At 40.6% G+C, this 17,115-nt stretch overlaps 2 protein-coding genes across 6 annotated transcripts in view; both read right to left on the bottom strand.

The window, feature by feature from the left end:
• kcnab2a (potassium voltage-gated channel subfamily A regulatory beta subunit 2a) overlaps positions 1-7,394 on the bottom strand; it is a 96,772-nt gene extending 89,378 nt beyond the window's left edge. For 2 of the 3 annotated variants that reach the window (XM_061784019.1, XM_061784022.1), the window contains exon 1: positions 7,264-7,394. The gene's annotated coding sequence lies outside the window, so the exon portion shown is untranslated. The remainder of the gene's footprint in view (positions 1-7,263) is intronic. The other variant, XM_061784021.1, reaches the window with a different exon arrangement.
• A 1,328-nt stretch (positions 7,395-8,722) lies between these two features.
• On the bottom strand, positions 8,723-16,670 carry park7 (parkinson protein 7). Of its 3 annotated transcripts, XR_009790220.1 has the most exons (8): positions 16,468-16,670; positions 15,904-16,005; positions 15,765-15,824; positions 15,120-15,189; positions 12,069-12,155; positions 10,092-10,292; positions 9,866-9,996; positions 8,723-8,936 (listed from the first exon to the last, which is right to left on the bottom strand). XR_009790220.1 is itself a non-coding variant. In XM_061785681.1 (7 exons), the coding sequence occupies exons 1-6, from the start codon at positions 16,555-16,557 to the stop codon at positions 10,132-10,134; spliced, it is 570 nt and encodes a 189-aa protein (XP_061641665.1). In that variant the 5' UTR covers positions 16,558-16,670; the 3' UTR covers positions 8,723-9,996; positions 10,092-10,131. The 3 variants fall into 3 exon arrangements, 2 of the variants coding, with proteins under 2 accessions (XP_061641665.1, XP_061641667.1); XM_061785681.1 differs by having other exon boundaries at positions 8,723-9,996; XM_061785683.1 differs by lacking the exon at positions 9,866-9,996.
• Positions 16,671-17,115: the final 445 nt, after the last annotated feature.

The following is a 17,115-nucleotide window of genomic DNA, read 5'->3' as shown; positions in this document are numbered from 1 at the left end:
AACAACACTTTCCTTGTATTATGCAACACATCAAAGTCACATACCAAGAATTTCAAAGATGCTTCACTGGGAAAGTGTACAAAAACCTAAGCACTACATTAGCCAGAAGTTTTTTTTTAGTCTCCAGCAACATCAGGATCACGGCACCTTCAATTCTTCTATATTGTTAATTTGTATGGGGGGGGGGGGGGGGGGGGGGACCTTCTGTGATAACAGGCTTGACACCTTTGCCCTCAACACTCATGTTTCTGTCCTTGCATGCAAAAAACTTCAGGAAACATGACGTGTCAGCATCGACTCAAGCAAGATATAACCAAACATTTGAGCATTAGTTCTCTTCGCCATTATCATTAAGAGCAGTGTATTTGTGCGTAAAATGAGAGGCACTTATAAAAGCTAGAAACTAATTAGCAAAAAATGTATCCCACTATTATTGCAATTAAAAACATTGGTTGCTGCTTCAAGGGGTACAAGATAAGCCTAAACTGATATTCATTTGAATAGTAGACATGATTTAGAGCCACTTCCCAGAAGGTTATCCAAATTAAAGGCAGCCCACAGTGTGTTGCCGCATCATTCCCAGTACAGACAATGAATGAACACAGTAATAATACATCCAAGGCATTTCTTGTTCCACAAAATCATTCATTGTAATAATGTGATGTTGTTATATATGGAATTGCTTTCTATTATGGTAAGCAATTTATTTCATGATAACCACTGTTCGTTTTGAAACAGGTTTTCTAAAATACTCCCCTGCAACTATACGTTCAAAGGAAATAGTGGGACGGTTAGCTGTATGACAATGTCTCCATGACTCAACTCAAAGGAAAGGTGATCAACCCTGGAGATCCAGTCATCCTCCTCCTGACTACTAAACTGACAGCACTATTATTTGAACTATAACCATGTTTTTCAAGAAGCCCTTTCATGATTCTGTCCCCCAAATTTGTTCAAGGTCATGAGGTGGATAACAATATGCACACGATTGGGTACGCTCTGATCTGCAGGATCAGTATCAGGGCAGATTCGGTTACGTGGAAAACGGGCACGTTCCAGGGTCAAACTTGCGCCACCATAAAACCTTCATTAACTGTACTGCCAACGTTTCAAGTAACAGTTAATACATGTTGACATTGTTGGGCATAAAAAATAAACACAAAACGTAAAAGAAAAATTGAAACAACTACTGGCTGATTCGCTAACACCCAATTAATTTCAGGTTGTGTTGTCCACTTGAATAAATACATAAAAACTCCTCAAATACATACATTATTTCCTTAAGAACGACTGATACTACCATGTGTGACGGTAGACGCCATTACCACAACACAGGCACACGCACAGCAGATCAGACATGACAACTGGACGGTTCAAAGAGAAAGTGTTGCAGTCTGCAGTGCAGAAATTTCCAAAAGAAAACGGGTCGACCTCTGACGTTTGCACAACTAAACGTGGGGGGTTCACAAAGATGGTTGAATTTACTTTAAGTCCTCAGCAAAAGTAATAGTTCAAGGAGCTCAAGGTTTAAGGTATCGTTCTCATGCAAGTCGAAACCTGCCATAGTCTATCACTAATCTGATAGAAATGCAGTAATTGTATGAAAACACTTCTAGGCCATATGTGCTAACTGACCGTGCCTTGTGCTGTATTTCATATTTCTGCTAAATCTTTGCACGCTTTTTGTAACCTCAAAATGTTACATGTCGGTACCGTTGTAAACCGAGGAACCCCTGTAATGGGATGGTTGAAGGAATATTAAACGATTTTCCGATAACAAGCCATAAATAAAACCAACCAAAGTCTCAAGTTTCAAATCATTCGTTCTCAAAAGATGCGCATGTTGTTCATAAATATAACCCAAAATCTTCTGGAATTAGTGCATGGTATCGAGAGAATGTGACAGGTATTACGCAAACAAAACAGAAGCCGCTGGTGTGTGCGTCTAACTTCTTGAACAACCCAGAAGCCCATCAAATTATCGCCAACACCACAACCGTGCAGACCTGCTAGTAGATTCGCCGCATTGACTGATCCCTCACACTGACAACGCAGCAGGATGATGATGATGATCCCGTGCAGCTGAAGTTAAAATCTAATAAAATTATTAAACATAGTTGCTGCTGGCAGACAGTTTTGGGTTGTTAGGAGAAAAAAAAAAACTCCTTGGGCAGAGCTAACATGGAGTTAGTCCAGTTCAGTGTGTATTTTCACATCTCAAACTGCCAAAACAATTTGCATTAGCCTGTATATATGGGTGCTTGTGGTTTTGCCTAAATATAGCCACAAGGCCCCATTTTGTTAGGAATAGGTCACTGGAAACACGTCAAATCTGAGGACTTTTGTGTACTTGGGATGGGCAGATGCAGTATAGTGCGGGGGATAAGTTTTAGATCCACTCGTAATAGGTGAAAATCTGTGCTCCAGAAACAATATAATCCATTTTATGCGGAACGTCAGGTGACCAAACCCTGAAAACAGGTTAGTGGACTTCCTGTGTATGCTGCGATAGCGAGCATAACTACCGGTCGATGACATGATGGTTTGAACCCGAACTTGCTAAAATTTTGTTTACTTCATGGCTGATGTCTTCAGACAAAAGTTAAATACATGTAAAGTATAGCAATTATTTATACAAATATGATGTTATATGTAAACATGAACAAAGCCTAAACGACAGATGTCATCTTTGGTATAGTGGTTGAAGACAAAAGATAATGCTCTACAGAGGTTTAATATTTCTACAGTTGCTTTGTCGAATCCAGAAGTTGGTTGCGCATGTATACGTGTGTGTGTGTGTATATATATACATATATATATATACATATATATATATACATATATATATGTATATATATATATATATATATATATATATATATATATATACACATATATATATGTATATATATATATATATATATATACACATATATATATGTATATATATATATATATATATACACATATATATATGTATATATATATATATATATATACACATATATATATGTATATATATATATATATATATATACACATATATATATGTATATATATATATATATATATATATATATATATATATACACATATATATATGTATATATATATATATATATATATACACACATATACATATATATATACACACATATACATATATATATACACACATATACATATATATATATATATATATATATATATATATATACACACACAAACACCCATCCCACATGCTTTAGACACATTTAAACGCTTTTTAAACACATTTGTAAACATATTTAAATGTAAAAATATCAACCACAAAATGTATAGAAAATACTGTACATTGATAAGTACAATGGTCGATTGAAATTGGTCTAATTCGTTCCTTGACCAGGTTTGTAACTCAAAACATCATCATCTTCATCATCTTTTTTTCGCATTGAAATGAATGGAGATGCCATTAATCCATTAAGCCTTCCCCAAACAAACAACAAAAATTGCAGTAATGTGTACTTTAATGAGGAAAAATAGCACTCAATATTTTACGCTATAAAAACATACAGTAATGATTTATGCTCTGACTCGCCCCCCAAAACTCAATTCGCTGTTAGTATTGACAGTAACGAATGACTAACGAATCACAATCTTATCATTAGTCGTTGTATTATTCCGAAATAATCATCCAACAAATGAAGAATCCAATTAGATTATTTGAAAACTATCGATTGAACCAGTAAGAGAGGACCTTGGCAATGTTTTGGCTTACCCATTTTAGCTGCCGTGACTCTGTACAGAATAATTTTTCTTTTTGGTTTAAAATGCCTTACTTGAACCAATAAAGATAGAATGCCAGGTCTGTTCTGTCCTCATCTGTGCCATAAATCCCCGTGGGCCAAGCTGCCACCTTTCCAGCTAGCCTGCTGACTACTCAGCCTGTGTTGGATTAACTTTCTCCCATTCAATCTGCCGCAGTCACCCCTTCCAGCGATGGCTCCTTTTCAGCTTCCGTTGTGGCGTTTGCATGTATTTATTTCTGTGCAGCTAATCGGAGCTAGGCTAATAGAAGCCTCCTTCAGGATAGAGCTTGGTTTTTGTTTGGTTAATTGTTTTTTAACTAAGTTTATCCAGAGATTCCGGAGATCTCTGTCGAGCTCCAATGTGTACATGCGCAGAAACAATGTGCAGTAAGTCAAGAGGGCTTTGGCCGTAAACAAAAGCTAAACATCGTGGAATATTTTGTATTCTTTTAAGTAAATGCGGCGTGGCAGCATTACAGCTCTTATCAGAATAAAGTAAGTAGTATGTAATTCTTTGATTCGTGGCAATTCGAATGAGGACATTTTGATTTAGCTTTAGTTTTTTTTCGGCGCACTCAATGCAGCACCGAGTCACCACTCACCACTGGAATCAGTGAGTAACCCACATTACAACATAATTAAGTAAAATTACAGAATTAAACAGTTTTTGTTAAATAATGTGGTTTGTTGAATAATCAAATACTGATAATGGACCAAATTCTTAATGTCTTGACGCAATTGAGGTAAAAATGGAGAGCACTACTTGGTTGTAACCAGATTTTCAACTAGTATGTTTTCTAAATAAGTGTAACTTGACGTCAGCTACTAACGAGCCACAAATAAAAGCAGCTCTGAAATGTCTTCAAAACAGCCAATGAGTGACATCCCACGTGGGTTGAGATGATGCTTTAGCGTTGTGATGAGTACATGACCCTTCTGCGAGAACGCCAAGGTGCTGAAATGTCAGTAACCAATTTGTGGCGGATGACAATAAAAATGTTGACATTTGATGAAATCTCATTCGCTTCTAAATTGCCAATTACCTTTTGAAACGCATCCGCTGAATGGAGCGAGCCCGCGCTTCCTCGGGTGCGGGCCTACGAAAGTAGGTGATCTAATCAGGAAACGCCAAGTGCTGCTCTAATTGCATCATTAGCTAAAGACATGACTCAGTCACAGTGACTTTTACACTGTCACCCTCCCAGCCCCATCCAGAAATAGGGAGTCAATCCTCCAGCTCTTCCGTTGTACGGATGCTCAAGCGGAATCATTTTAACATGTTGTGTGCAACAGTGCCAAATGTTAACATTCCAGAAATATCCAACTGAAAACACTCAGTGAAAGCACTCACAAAGTACTCTTTGTTTGTCAAAATGGGGCACAGGTCTATCATAGGGCACAAAGCTGGGCCTCGAGCTGCTGTTATAACTCATGAGCATGAGGATTTTGATTTGACACAATTGTTTCTATGCTATGTTTATAAAGTAGAACCCGCTGCCTGTAAAAGTCAGCAAGTTTTCAGATTTTTTTCCAATAAGGCGACGAGATGACAGCTACGTGTAAAAGGGAATACTGCGGAGCTACGACATGGGTGTGAAGCTTAACACCCAAAACATAAACCTCCCACCCTGTTGTGTTGAAAGCGATTTTCGCGTTTCACTGACAAACATTTTGAAGATAATAGTGGTGATTCACTTCACCTAATTATCTGATTGAGGCCATATCCCGCTTCACCGAGTTGTGCGTAAAAGGCAAATGTGCAAAAATGAAATCAATCTTCCATTGCGGCAATCAGTGTTAAAGAGGCTGCTGAATGACAATGTCAACTCTGCATTTGGGGGCAGGAGGAGAACTTCCCCGCAAATGGCAAACTGTTTATTTCATTTCATTCTCTTATACAGGTGGTTTCCTCCCACATCCCAAAAACATGCATGGTAGGTTGATTGAAGACTAACTTGCCCGTAGGTGTGAATGTGAGTGTGAACGGTTGTTTGTTTGTGTGTGTGCACTCCGATTGGCTGGCGACCAGTTCAGGGTGTACCCCACCTCTCGCCCCAAGATAGCTGGGATTGACTCCAGCACGCCCACGACCCAAGTGAGGATAAACCGTACAGAAAATGGATGGCTGGATATCTTGGTCTCTTCAATGTGACCTCATCTCTCTGCAGCCATTGAATTTTTATCACACATGCTTTTATACGTATAGGCGGCACCGTGGACGACTGGTTAGCACATCTGCCTCACAGTTCTGAGGACCCGGGTTCAAATCCGTGGGTTTTCTCCGGGTACTCCGGTTTCCTCCCCCATCCCAAAAACATGCATGGTAGGTTGATTGAAGACACTAACTTGCCTGTAGGTGTGAATGTGAGTGCGAATGGTTGTTTGTTTATGTGTGTGTATCTTGAAGTAGAGTTACAGATATCTACTATTCCATTGCGGATATTGGCAGTGAATAGTAGATATCTATATTGAAAAACCCAACACAAATGAATGGCAAAAGTGACATCATTTGTCCAAGGTGAAATGACGGTGCAGATCTCTATCTTGAGCTCCATCTCGCATTTCGATTAGTCACAATTCCATTACAGATGTCATGAATGCTAATTCAAAGTACAGTATTCAGAATGTAATTAAAACGAGTCATTAAGACGTTGTTGATATCTACAACGTTAATTCTGGAGACTCAAATGTACCTTTCAAATGTTAAGAAGGCTTACAATAGAGGGACGACATCAAGATGGCCGTGACGACGGAGCAGCGGAGGATCTCGGAAGAAGACTTCCAGGGGAAGGCGGTTGGAAAAGTGCATTATTAGACTTAATACTTCGAAGGGGGATTCGGAACATATTTTGGTGACATCAGTCCTAGAACTTTCCTGACACACCTTGTACCTTATTCATCCATTAGCAGTCATCCCCAGTTTTAGTGAACCCTGGGGATTTTCTGCAGCGATGCCTTCAGGAGCAACGTGGACGGCACGATGTCCCGTTGTCAAGGTGACGTTTGAACTGGTCACCTGGCCTCGCTTCAGTCCGGAGGACGGACACCTCCCGGAGCTGACGTCTGCGCGTCGGCTCGCATCTACACGACAACTCTCCCCGGCGGGTAACACACGGCGGACGGGGTATGGGAGGGGGCATCACGGACGGGGACGCCACCTCGGGCTTCCCGTTTACGCTCCGTCTGCCCACATCTGATCTGAGCAGAGGATGTCAAACCGTCCACACGGGAAGCTAATCACGGAATGGTGCAACGAAAATGCTCCCTTGATCAACAGTCGTCGTTTTAATGGCTTTAACACGCGTTTACTTGTTTACAGTACAGCAGCCGAACAGTGGCATGACTCTTTCGGCTACCGTCATTAACGCGGTGTAAATTCAAGCGTATGACCCACAGTGTTACAGCAGACATACATAGCGCGAATACACTCAGCACATAAAGTGAATGTTGTTGTTGTTTTTTAAAAAATGCTTACCTTTGGATAAATGGTTCCCTTTATGGCTCGAGTCCCCCGTGAAGACGAGCGTCTGGTTTGTGTTGCTCTCTTGACACAACTACCACGCGTGGAGAAGAGCCCCGCCCCGTTCAGGCTGCGGGAGAGCAGTCATTGGCCAGTGGCAGCCCGACTGCAACATTAACGAGGCTCGCGATTGGTCGGGCTCACACGTCAGTCTATTCGGATTCCGCTTCCCGCGTTCGTCAGTGGTGCCCCACAATACGTTGCGTTCTGCAGCCTATATTTAGGCGTCAACAGCCAGTGGGCCAATAATGCAGTCAACACAGAACTCAAGGCGCACTGACCTCCAGCGTGCACAGGGCAATTGTTTAAATGTTGCTTAACAAAAAGTCAAGTCAGAAGTGACTCATTCTAGAATTGTAGGACATATTAGGCACCAATATTTTTGACATTTAATTTCATATTTATGTTTCCAACTCAAAGAGGTAATGATATAATTGGATTCATCCAGTTCAACCATCAACGATACACGTTTTATGAGTAAAATAGAGAGATCCTTGGATCTACTCATGAGCAATTAGCTTGATGATGTCATTTCTGCTCAGTCATTTGTTGTAGCGGGATCGTCTAAAACACTTAATGTAAAAAAGGTTAATTGTCACTTTATGTCCAAAATTGTCCCGAGAACGGGTTCGTCTAAAATGTCCGAAAACCGGTCAATCGTCACCAAAATTTATGTGGACATCTCGTCATATGCCCACTTCAACCTCTGAAAATATCAAAACAATTGCCCCAATATTTAAGATTTTATGGACGTTACGACCATGGGATGTTATCGAATGAAAAACGCTGTAAGCTTGTGATACTTAATTAAAAGTTAAATGGCTGTTTTGCGGCACGGTGACCGACTAGTTAGCATATCTGCCTCACAGTTCTGAGGACTGGGGTTAAAATCCGGCCCCGCCTGTGTGGAGTTTGTATGTTCTCCCCGTGCCTGCATGGGTTTTTAGACTCCAGCACGCCCACAACCCTAGTGAGGATAAGCGGAACGGAAGATGAATCAATGAATGAATATGGCTGTTTTGTTGGATTATATTATTTATATATATATATGCATTATACATAATTTATTGAACGTGTTGTAGTTTTTTTTTTTTTTAGATTTTTGTATTAGTTACTGCGAAGCATTTTGAGACTTGTCAATGACAGTGAAAGCGTTAACTCATTCATTGCCATTGACAGCTATAGAAGTCAAATATTGGTTTTAAATGGGAGAGCTGGCAGTGAAATTAAGGGCTATAAAAACAAAATTAAATTCAATTTTACATCAGGTACACTTACATTGTTTTGACTCATGACAACTATAAATTTACTTGTTTCTGTATTTTCTGCATGGTTTATTTGAAATTTCATGGAGGGCCCCCAAAAAAAATTTCCTCAAATTCTGTATTGACTCGAATAAGTAATGTGTAACAAATTATTGTAACATTGAGTTTATTGTGGGTTATTAAAAAATGCTGTGCAGTGATTAGTTACATTGAAGTTCATGCTGAAAGGACAATCGAGGCTGGTTTCAAGTGCAAATGAAGGAGGAGGACTCTTCACTCACTGACCACATCATTGGGTACATCTGGACATTGTTTTCCCTTTAGCGGCCATTTCAGTTTTTGGGAAGTCCTCCAACAGATGTACTAAATTAATAAAAAAAAAAAAATGAAATGATTATGAGCAACTCCAAGCTTCTTATACACGTCCCCTAAAGTTGTACAGTAATCCCCGCTAGTCTCAAGTATTTGACAACCTCCTTAAAATCTTTATTATTGTCAATTTTAATAGTTTAAACTGTATATATGTCAAAAACTATGATCACAAAATATTTTAAACTGATTTTACAACTTTACTCTTAAAAATAAATGGCTTGTATATTGATTTCCCAAAAATGCAACAAAATTGAACACGTACATGGACATAAGGCGAAGAATCTCTGTATCTCCCACTAACAATCCAGGCTAAAACTTAGCTCATCCCCCAATAATACAAGGCTTGTCTTTCAGTGAAGATGTATTACTTCAATATACTGCATTTCCATGAGACCAATTCCTATTCAGACAGGGCGTTGACAGCATCTTGTGGCATTGTAGGGTGTTTCAGAAAGCACACAAAAAGCAAATACAGTAGCTGGGAATATGCTCCGGAAAAACATGAATAGGTGAATTTGCAAATAGTAAACCTTGAATGTGAGGGATTATTGTACTGTTTTAAGAATTGGATTGCCAAAAGTTTCCCCGGATCTAATGGGGCAAATGCAAGAAATTCTGACTTTACAAATACATCTCTTTATTTCTGTGGTTGTATTTTGCAGTAGTGTACAATTGCATCTAACTAAGAGTGGTTTCGCATCTCTCTGTTACCTAAATTAGCTGCATGGGAGGGATAAATTCTAACAGATACCTCTCAGTGAGATGCAGAACAGCTCTACATCACTGCTAACTACAACCACAATACAATTGTCAAATGAATAAGCGATTTAAATTGGGCATTCTTGCATCTTTTAGCTGATGGTGTTGTGGTTCATTTGCCTGACTTCCCTGCAGGGAGCGTGGGTTCAGTTACAACTCACTGATGGTGTGAATTTGAGCGTGAATGGTTGTCTGTCTCGATATGTGCCCTGTGATTGACTGTTGAGCAGTCTATGTTGTAGTCAGCCTTTCGTCTGATGTCAGCTAGGACAGACTCCAACTCCCAGTGACCCTGAACAGGTAAAGTGATATCGACAATTGATGGATGGCTGTATTTGCAAAGACAGAATTTTGTGCTAGCGCTTGTATTGTATTGCGTGGGCGTACCTAAAGTTGCGGCCCGTGAGCAGCTGTGAAGCGGCTACAGTTACTCTTTCATAACGAGGGGAGCCTTGACTTGAGCGGCAACCTCAGCCCCCAGAAGCTCCTCTACGATAGTCAGGGCGAATTCGAAACTGGTTCCGGGCCCACGGCTGGTGATGTAATGGCCATCCTTCTGCACTCGAGCCTCAGAATATTTATAGTGATCTAAAAACAGAAAAAAGAGCAATACTTGATGAGGATGAAGGGAGAGCCTTGTGCAACATGCTGCGAAGGCCTGGAGACCACCACAGTGCAAGGGTGGGCACACGCCAATGCAACTGACCTAGTTTCTTACGAGTGTGTTCTGTCAAAATCATGCAGGAGTTCACCTCTGAGTGGTCCATCGCGTTTACCTGCATGAAAGCACCACCTGCTGTTCTTTAAAAATCATTATTATTATCATTATACTGCATTCAGGATCAGGTTGCAAAATTCCAGGGAATTATCGAAGTTGGAAATTTTGTCATGGGAATTAAAAAATTACAGGAATTAAATAATTGGAAATAACATGAATAAACCAGGAATTTACAAAACGGAAGGTTGGATGTTAATAAGGAACTTAAAGTTGGGTAAAAAAAAAATTTCCCCCACATAATCGGATTAAAACAACCAGATGTTCATGCAATTGACTATTGCCTGAAAGGGTCTGGCAAAATGGAACGGCTAGGCATGAGAAGCTTGAGGGACAATGCTTTTTTTTTATTTGCTTAGTTTAACATTTTGAATGAGACTTTGCTGGTATTTTTGGATTGGGGGTGCATTTGTGTTCATTTTTGAATGGGTTCTGCCAGGTGGATGAGTAAAATTTAACTCAACATCCATGTGTTTGTTCTTCAATGAAAGAAATGATTGTTCAATAAAAAGATTAAAACTTGATGAAGTTCTACTTACAAATACATCTGTTGAAATGTCATGCTTTTTAATTGTGTTAGGTTGTATGAATGTCTTCTTATGACAAAAAATAAAGTTTATATCTATGCTTGTTATTTCGCATCTTATCTTGGCATAGTATTATTAAATTTCTTGGACACGTTCCAGAAATTTACCAGAATTTTTCACCCCTAATTGGCTATCGTTCCATTCCTCGTCACAATCATGGAGTCCAGGGCCCTGCTCAACTTGTAGTTGATGACACACACGCAAGAATTTGTGATCCTAATTATTGAACAGGTTTAATATTTATGACTGTCAGCCGCTTTTTCAGAGCAGATTGGGAGAAAAAATTACTCTTAAGACTGACTGCCAGCCCTCCCAGTTAACATGGATATTTGACTTGTAAATCCATCGCCCCATACCACAGGATAATCGCTCAGGATAATATTTCAAAGAAATCCAATAATCGGGCCTTTCCATGTGTGCCAAGCTTATATCGTAAGGGTGATGTAAAACACTGCACACCATTGAGCAGGTTGGCCAATGCCACCTCATTGTAACATTTAGCTAAGAATGAGGAAAAACGCCTTTGCTCTGGACCCTGCCGTGGTATACTCCAGTCTCCATTTTGCTGCAGCTATGTTTCCTTCCTGCCTATCCTATTCGATAAAATTAGTGTTTTTACCAACAGACCGATGGCGAGAAGTGAATACATGAAAAAGTGGTTCTCCTCCATTGTTGTCGCTAATGTGTCCTGTTCTGACTGATGCATTCAATGTGGTGTGTTGGAAAGCCGACCACCCCAAATGCACAAGAGTCAAGTACTGTGCAGTGGAAAAGTGGTATTAGTGCATTTTTGTGTGTGCCACCACTGTTGTGCCACATCAGACTATGGCACCTTGCTGATACTAATCTATTTTCCCCTTCGAAGGTATTACAGCACTTTTCCAATTTCCCAGTTTTCCCAGTTTTGTTGAGCACAGCATTAGATCCTGCAGCAAAAGATGAACATCACTAGCTGCCCTTTTTTTAACCACTTGGAATTATGTTTGTTGATTTTTATCTCACCTCCAGCCATCATCTTGTCCTTCATAGCTGGATGTGTGGTCACAGTGCTACCGTAGCCGATGCCATGCGCCAGAAGAGCAGTCGGACCTGCGGCAGGAGGGGAAGCAAAGCTGTTTAGGGTTCATTAGTGCTGTCCTGTCGTAAAATGACTCATCGGCCATTTGTGTTATGTGCGTCAGTCCAGTGCTTCATCCTAATGCCATTTGGATAAAGCTTGGAGGCTAGGCGAACCATATAAAATCAGAAAGTACTGATTAAAAAAAATACAAATACAGTCAAAACTCCAAAGTTAAACACAATCCAATCCGTGACACTGATTGAATTCCAACATTGTTAAAATTTCAAAACAATGTTACCCATTAGAAAAACAGTGAAGTAAATTAATCTGTTCTAGGCTCATCAAACCATTAACTGTACAGCCGGTTACCTTCTTTTCAGGAACGTGGAATTGATAGTTTGTCTTCTTTTTAGGAAATGAAGGCTGCAGACCAAAGCAACTGTAACAGTTTTAAAAGTCTGAATTATGCTATCAATGTTTTTACTACATGTTCGTGATCCACCAAACATGGTTCCGTGACCCACTTTTGGGTCCCCACCCACCAGCTGAGAATCACTGCTCAAGAATATCACTGTTTGGAATACACAGAAACATTATTTACAGTTTCTGCCCTGAGACAATGCACAATAATGAGACATCTATCCATCAATTTTCCACACCGCTTATCCTCACTAGGGTATGCTGGAGGGAAAGGGAGTGGTCAAAGACACCGAATGCTGCTGCATTAACTTTGGCAAAGGCCAAGCACTGCAGTGAGCTCATCGAAAACTGTTAATAAATAGAAAGTTATTGATTATGCCCCTTGGCGGCCTCCCCGTGCAGTCTAATTATTACACTTTCCTCTCGCAGGACTGCAGACTGCAACCAGCTCGTATTACAGCAGTCTGACCGAAAGGCAGACATTAGAGATGAGTGTTAATCATCACACTGATCGCACACGTTTTATGCAATTTTATGCATGCACAGAACATCAGTCACGCGCAAAAAATAAAAAGTTAAAAGTGAGGACCACATGCCAGCAAGGGACCCTCTTACTGGCAGCTTCATTAAACTGCCAATTCCTGTGTGTGTCTCGACCATTTTCTAGGACACCCTTCAATCCACTTTGCCATCTTAGTGACTGTGGTCCTTTGTCATAACGTCCTTTCAGTGTGCTCTTTCTCTCAGCACAAGTCAAGTAATAGGTCTTTACATTAAAGGACAGCCATTTAACAAAATATCATAGCATCTTAGATACCAAAAGGTTTCATATAGTTCCAAAACTCCACTAGTTGGCTGAGGAGCATTTAAGGCTGGATTTACACTGCTGGTCCAAAGCCCAATTCTGATTTAATGCCTACATCCATTTTTTGGACTGTCTATCTCCATGTACATTTCAAGTGACACATACCATATCTAATATGGATTTGTTTACACAGATGGACAAACCCGCATGCGCATATGCCCAAATTGCACATATGTCTTCACAAGCATTCACACCAGGCAGTGACAACATGGAGGTAAACAATAATAGATAACGCAAATATTACACGTTACATAGTAGGCCTGGGCTGACGCTTACTACCTCTTTTGATTTTAACAAGGCTCCCATCTGTACTTATTTTGTTTATATAATAATCGACAGTCACACCTCTAATGTACTTTTATTCAGACCATATTTAATTCTCTGTAACTTTGCTGTAGTTTACATTTAGAGTGGGTGCTCTTTTAATGTGTATTGGTGTTGTTTGGGCCGATGCAACATAACCAATCGGTGTATTTTGATGATATCAAGCTTGTGTTGACATCGTACAGTGAATCCCCGCAATTCGTGGGTGATAGGGACCGAGCCCAGCTTCGAAGAGCGAAAAACTGTGAATTATGTCTGCCCCCCCCCCCCAAAAGGGTTTTTAATTGCCTATAGATGCTAAGATGGCGGCAAATGACTAAGTGCTGAAAACGTGCTGTGGACGATTTAGTCCTGAATTGTTGCGCTATAGCGTTAAACAGTTTTTCTTAGTTGTCTGGAATGTTTGGGTGGGGTGAGGTGCACAGAGGAGGGGGAGGAGGAAAATAAAATCATGCAGTGTGACCGGTGCGTCGCTCTGCTGTGGCCGCTTCAGAGTGCGCCACGGGCAGCCACAATTTCGCCAACAACCCGCTCAATTTCAACCAAAGCGAAAGGAGGGGAAAAATATCTCTGAGCCCCCAGCGCAATGACCGGCAATTGCGCCGGGTCGCAGGCTGACCCTCTGCAGCCTGTGACAGCGTGTGCATCGCATCGGGAAGGCAGGCATGTATTTGATTAACAGGTGAAAGTTTCATGGGACTTGTTTTTGCGGACACGCAAACAACGTCTGAAAGCTGAGACATTGTGTCATTTTTTCACCATTTTGAAGCCTCATTGATATACTTGCTGATTTCTTTTTTTCATTATAATTTGACAGACTTATTAACAAAACTGATCGGAGGTTAATCATCGACGGGGTAGGGTGTGGTGTGCCCCGTCTCCCGCTCCGCCCAAAAATCAATAAATATTACCACCACTGGTTTAAGCAGACTGTTTATTCTTGTGATATAGATGAAAATCAGACTTTTATGACCGAACACCATTTCCTCCCATTGTATATTGTCACAGAACACAACATTGAAGGATCAGTTACAATGGTCTAAAATGGCTGGCAGTATGCATAACTCGGTTGGCAGTGAATTAGTTAAGTATCCAGACATCCTGTTTAAATCCTGTCATCCAGTTCACGATGCACAACCTAAATTGCGTTATATTGAAATTAATATAGCCAACAAAGGTAGATGGCTTGAATTGATTTGATCCATAAGGTAGTCAACTAATTTGATAATCAAAGAGGATTTTGTAAGGATTTTAAATACTGCGACAAACTGTTGAGGCAGATACAAAAAGCAGCATGCTGCTTTTATTTGAGTCGCATCTAGAATGTGTGAGTATGAGAGAAACTTCTGTCACTTTTTTTGTGGGGTTTTTTTGTTCACTGCACCTGCACAGATGGCCGCAATAAGGCCTTTCCTGCCATCTTGGTCCTTCAGCACTTCACTCACAGCAGGAGACTGCAAGAGAGAGAGAGACAGAGAGAGACAGAGAGAACACGAGAGAGGGGAGGAAGCAGATGCACAGTGAGTCAGAGGCAGAACATGTTGTACAGTGAATTCAGTATTCACAAATTTGCTTATTTGTGTATTTTTTTGGAATCTATCCTCTGCTATTTGCGGTTTTTGTGCTCAGGCGAGAGCAATAAAATAATTACTTGGGTGCCATCTGGTGAACTATTGGTGTTGTTGTTAGGTATAATTCTTAAATAGTTTATCATCTGCATTTGGGGTACAATTGCTCCCTCCCTTGGATGTTTGTCATCGGCTGGCTTTAGCCGTCGATCCACAACAAGCATGAAGTGAGGTTTAGTTTGCCTAAGTGGTGGGTTTAAGAACAAGTGTAATGGTACGAATGGTACGACATCAGAGGTTCCATCATCGACAAGGAGCACAAGATGGATATATATATTTTTTGTTATCATGTACATCAGTTCTGTTCTTTTAGGCTTAGATTTCAAAAGCCAATCTGTAAAAACGGCAATCAAAATTTTGCCCAAGTAAATTAAAATGAATATGCTCTGTAGATTTCGCACCTCCGCCAAGTTCTGCGCCCCTGGCATTCCTCCTGGAAGAAGAACCACATCATAGGGGCCCTGAGATAGAAATCACAAAGGTTCACTAGGTCTCAAGGTCACCACATTGTTTACCTTGAAGCAAAACGCTCAGTCCAACCTGTTTTCTGGCCTCCTCCAAGCTTGCATCGGGACAGATCAGGACATTTCTGCTGCACTGCACCGGCTCTTTACCAGTCAGCCCCGCCACTGTCACTGCAATCTGCAATGATATTGTGCAGACGTCATCAAATGGTACCACACTGGCTGTCATGGCATTTGTGTTGCAGTATTTGGCATACAGCAACTTCATGGCATTATTGCAGTACATGCCCATGTTACAGTACGTGGCATACACTGACTCTGCGGCATTATTACGACAAGTGACATTATCATAGTGCATGGATAGTATCTGAAGTTTTTATTTTGACAGTCCTAAAATGGCTCCAGCACGTCGTTCACCTTTGACATTTTAGCTTGACCGTCGTAGCGGACGATTATAAAAAAGCGCTCGACACTGTAAACTGTGGCATTTACGCATAAAAACTATGTGTACAGGCGACAAAACTTTCAAATCGGTGCATTAGTTGCTCAGTTGTGGCGACAACTTAAGCTAACGCATAATTGGGGAAACATCCACAATAAGAGTGTTAGCTTGCTAGCTTGTCAGGACAAAGTCACAAACCCCGGCTCTTCGCATGATGTCCACCGGGATAACGGTCTCCATCTCCTCTGCACCCTTCGACAGGATGACCAAGGCTCTCTTAGCGGCCATGACTGAGTGAGCAGCTCGTCAGGTGGAAAGAGAAGCAAGGGAAGGAATTTAACCTCCGTGCGCAGTTAGCTCCAGCCTGACTTGCTCGTCTCTGACACTCTATCGCCCCCCAGCGACTGCAACGTGATCGTTTTTTTTCCTTCTCTCTCTTCCCCTTGTAATAAAGTCAATTTATAACCAAGTGGATCTAGTTTTAGTTGTACACAAAATTATCGTAACATGCTGTCTAGGAGTAATTTTAAGATACTCTCTATGACTGTCTAGCTTCGTTGGGACACGGAAGTAGCGTTAATTTTGTATTAAAATAGCATTTAATTAGTAAAATCTGGCTGTAAAAGTCACGGTTAATGAATAAAAATAAAAAGTCATGAATGTGCAAGCAGACGCAACCGTGAGGTGATTATTTTGGGTCAGACTTGCATGCGGTACACAACCTTTCCAATAGGTGGCGGCATTTCCCAATGATTCACGAGGAGGCGCTATGCGAAGCTTAGAAGTCTTCAGTGCATTTATGTTAATAGTGACCACTACGAAAGTGTTTGAATGTAAAATGCAAAT

The sequence above is a fragment of the Phyllopteryx taeniolatus genome, chromosome 9, assembly GCF_024500385.1.
Source record: "Phyllopteryx taeniolatus isolate TA_2022b chromosome 9, UOR_Ptae_1.2, whole genome shotgun sequence".
Lineage (NCBI taxonomy): Eukaryota > Metazoa > Chordata > Actinopteri > Syngnathiformes > Syngnathidae > Phyllopteryx > Phyllopteryx taeniolatus.
This window is presented reverse-complemented; position numbering and strand designations above follow the sequence as displayed.

Bases quoted from the DNA above. Each gene is read 5' to 3' on its own strand.
- park7 (XM_061785681.1), bottom strand. From the start codon at position 16,557: ATGGCCGCTAAGAGAGCCTTGGTCATCCTGTCGAAGGGTGCAGAGGAG. The intron at 15,190-15,764 runs GTGCGAAATCTA...TCTCTCTTGCAG, and splicing joins GGGCGCAGAACTTGGCGGAG to TCTCCTGCTGTGAGTGAAGT. The intron at 12,156-15,119 runs GTGCAGTGAACA...CTCCTGCCGCAG, and splicing joins TATTGCGGCCATCTGTGCAG to GTCCGACTGCTCTTCTGGCG.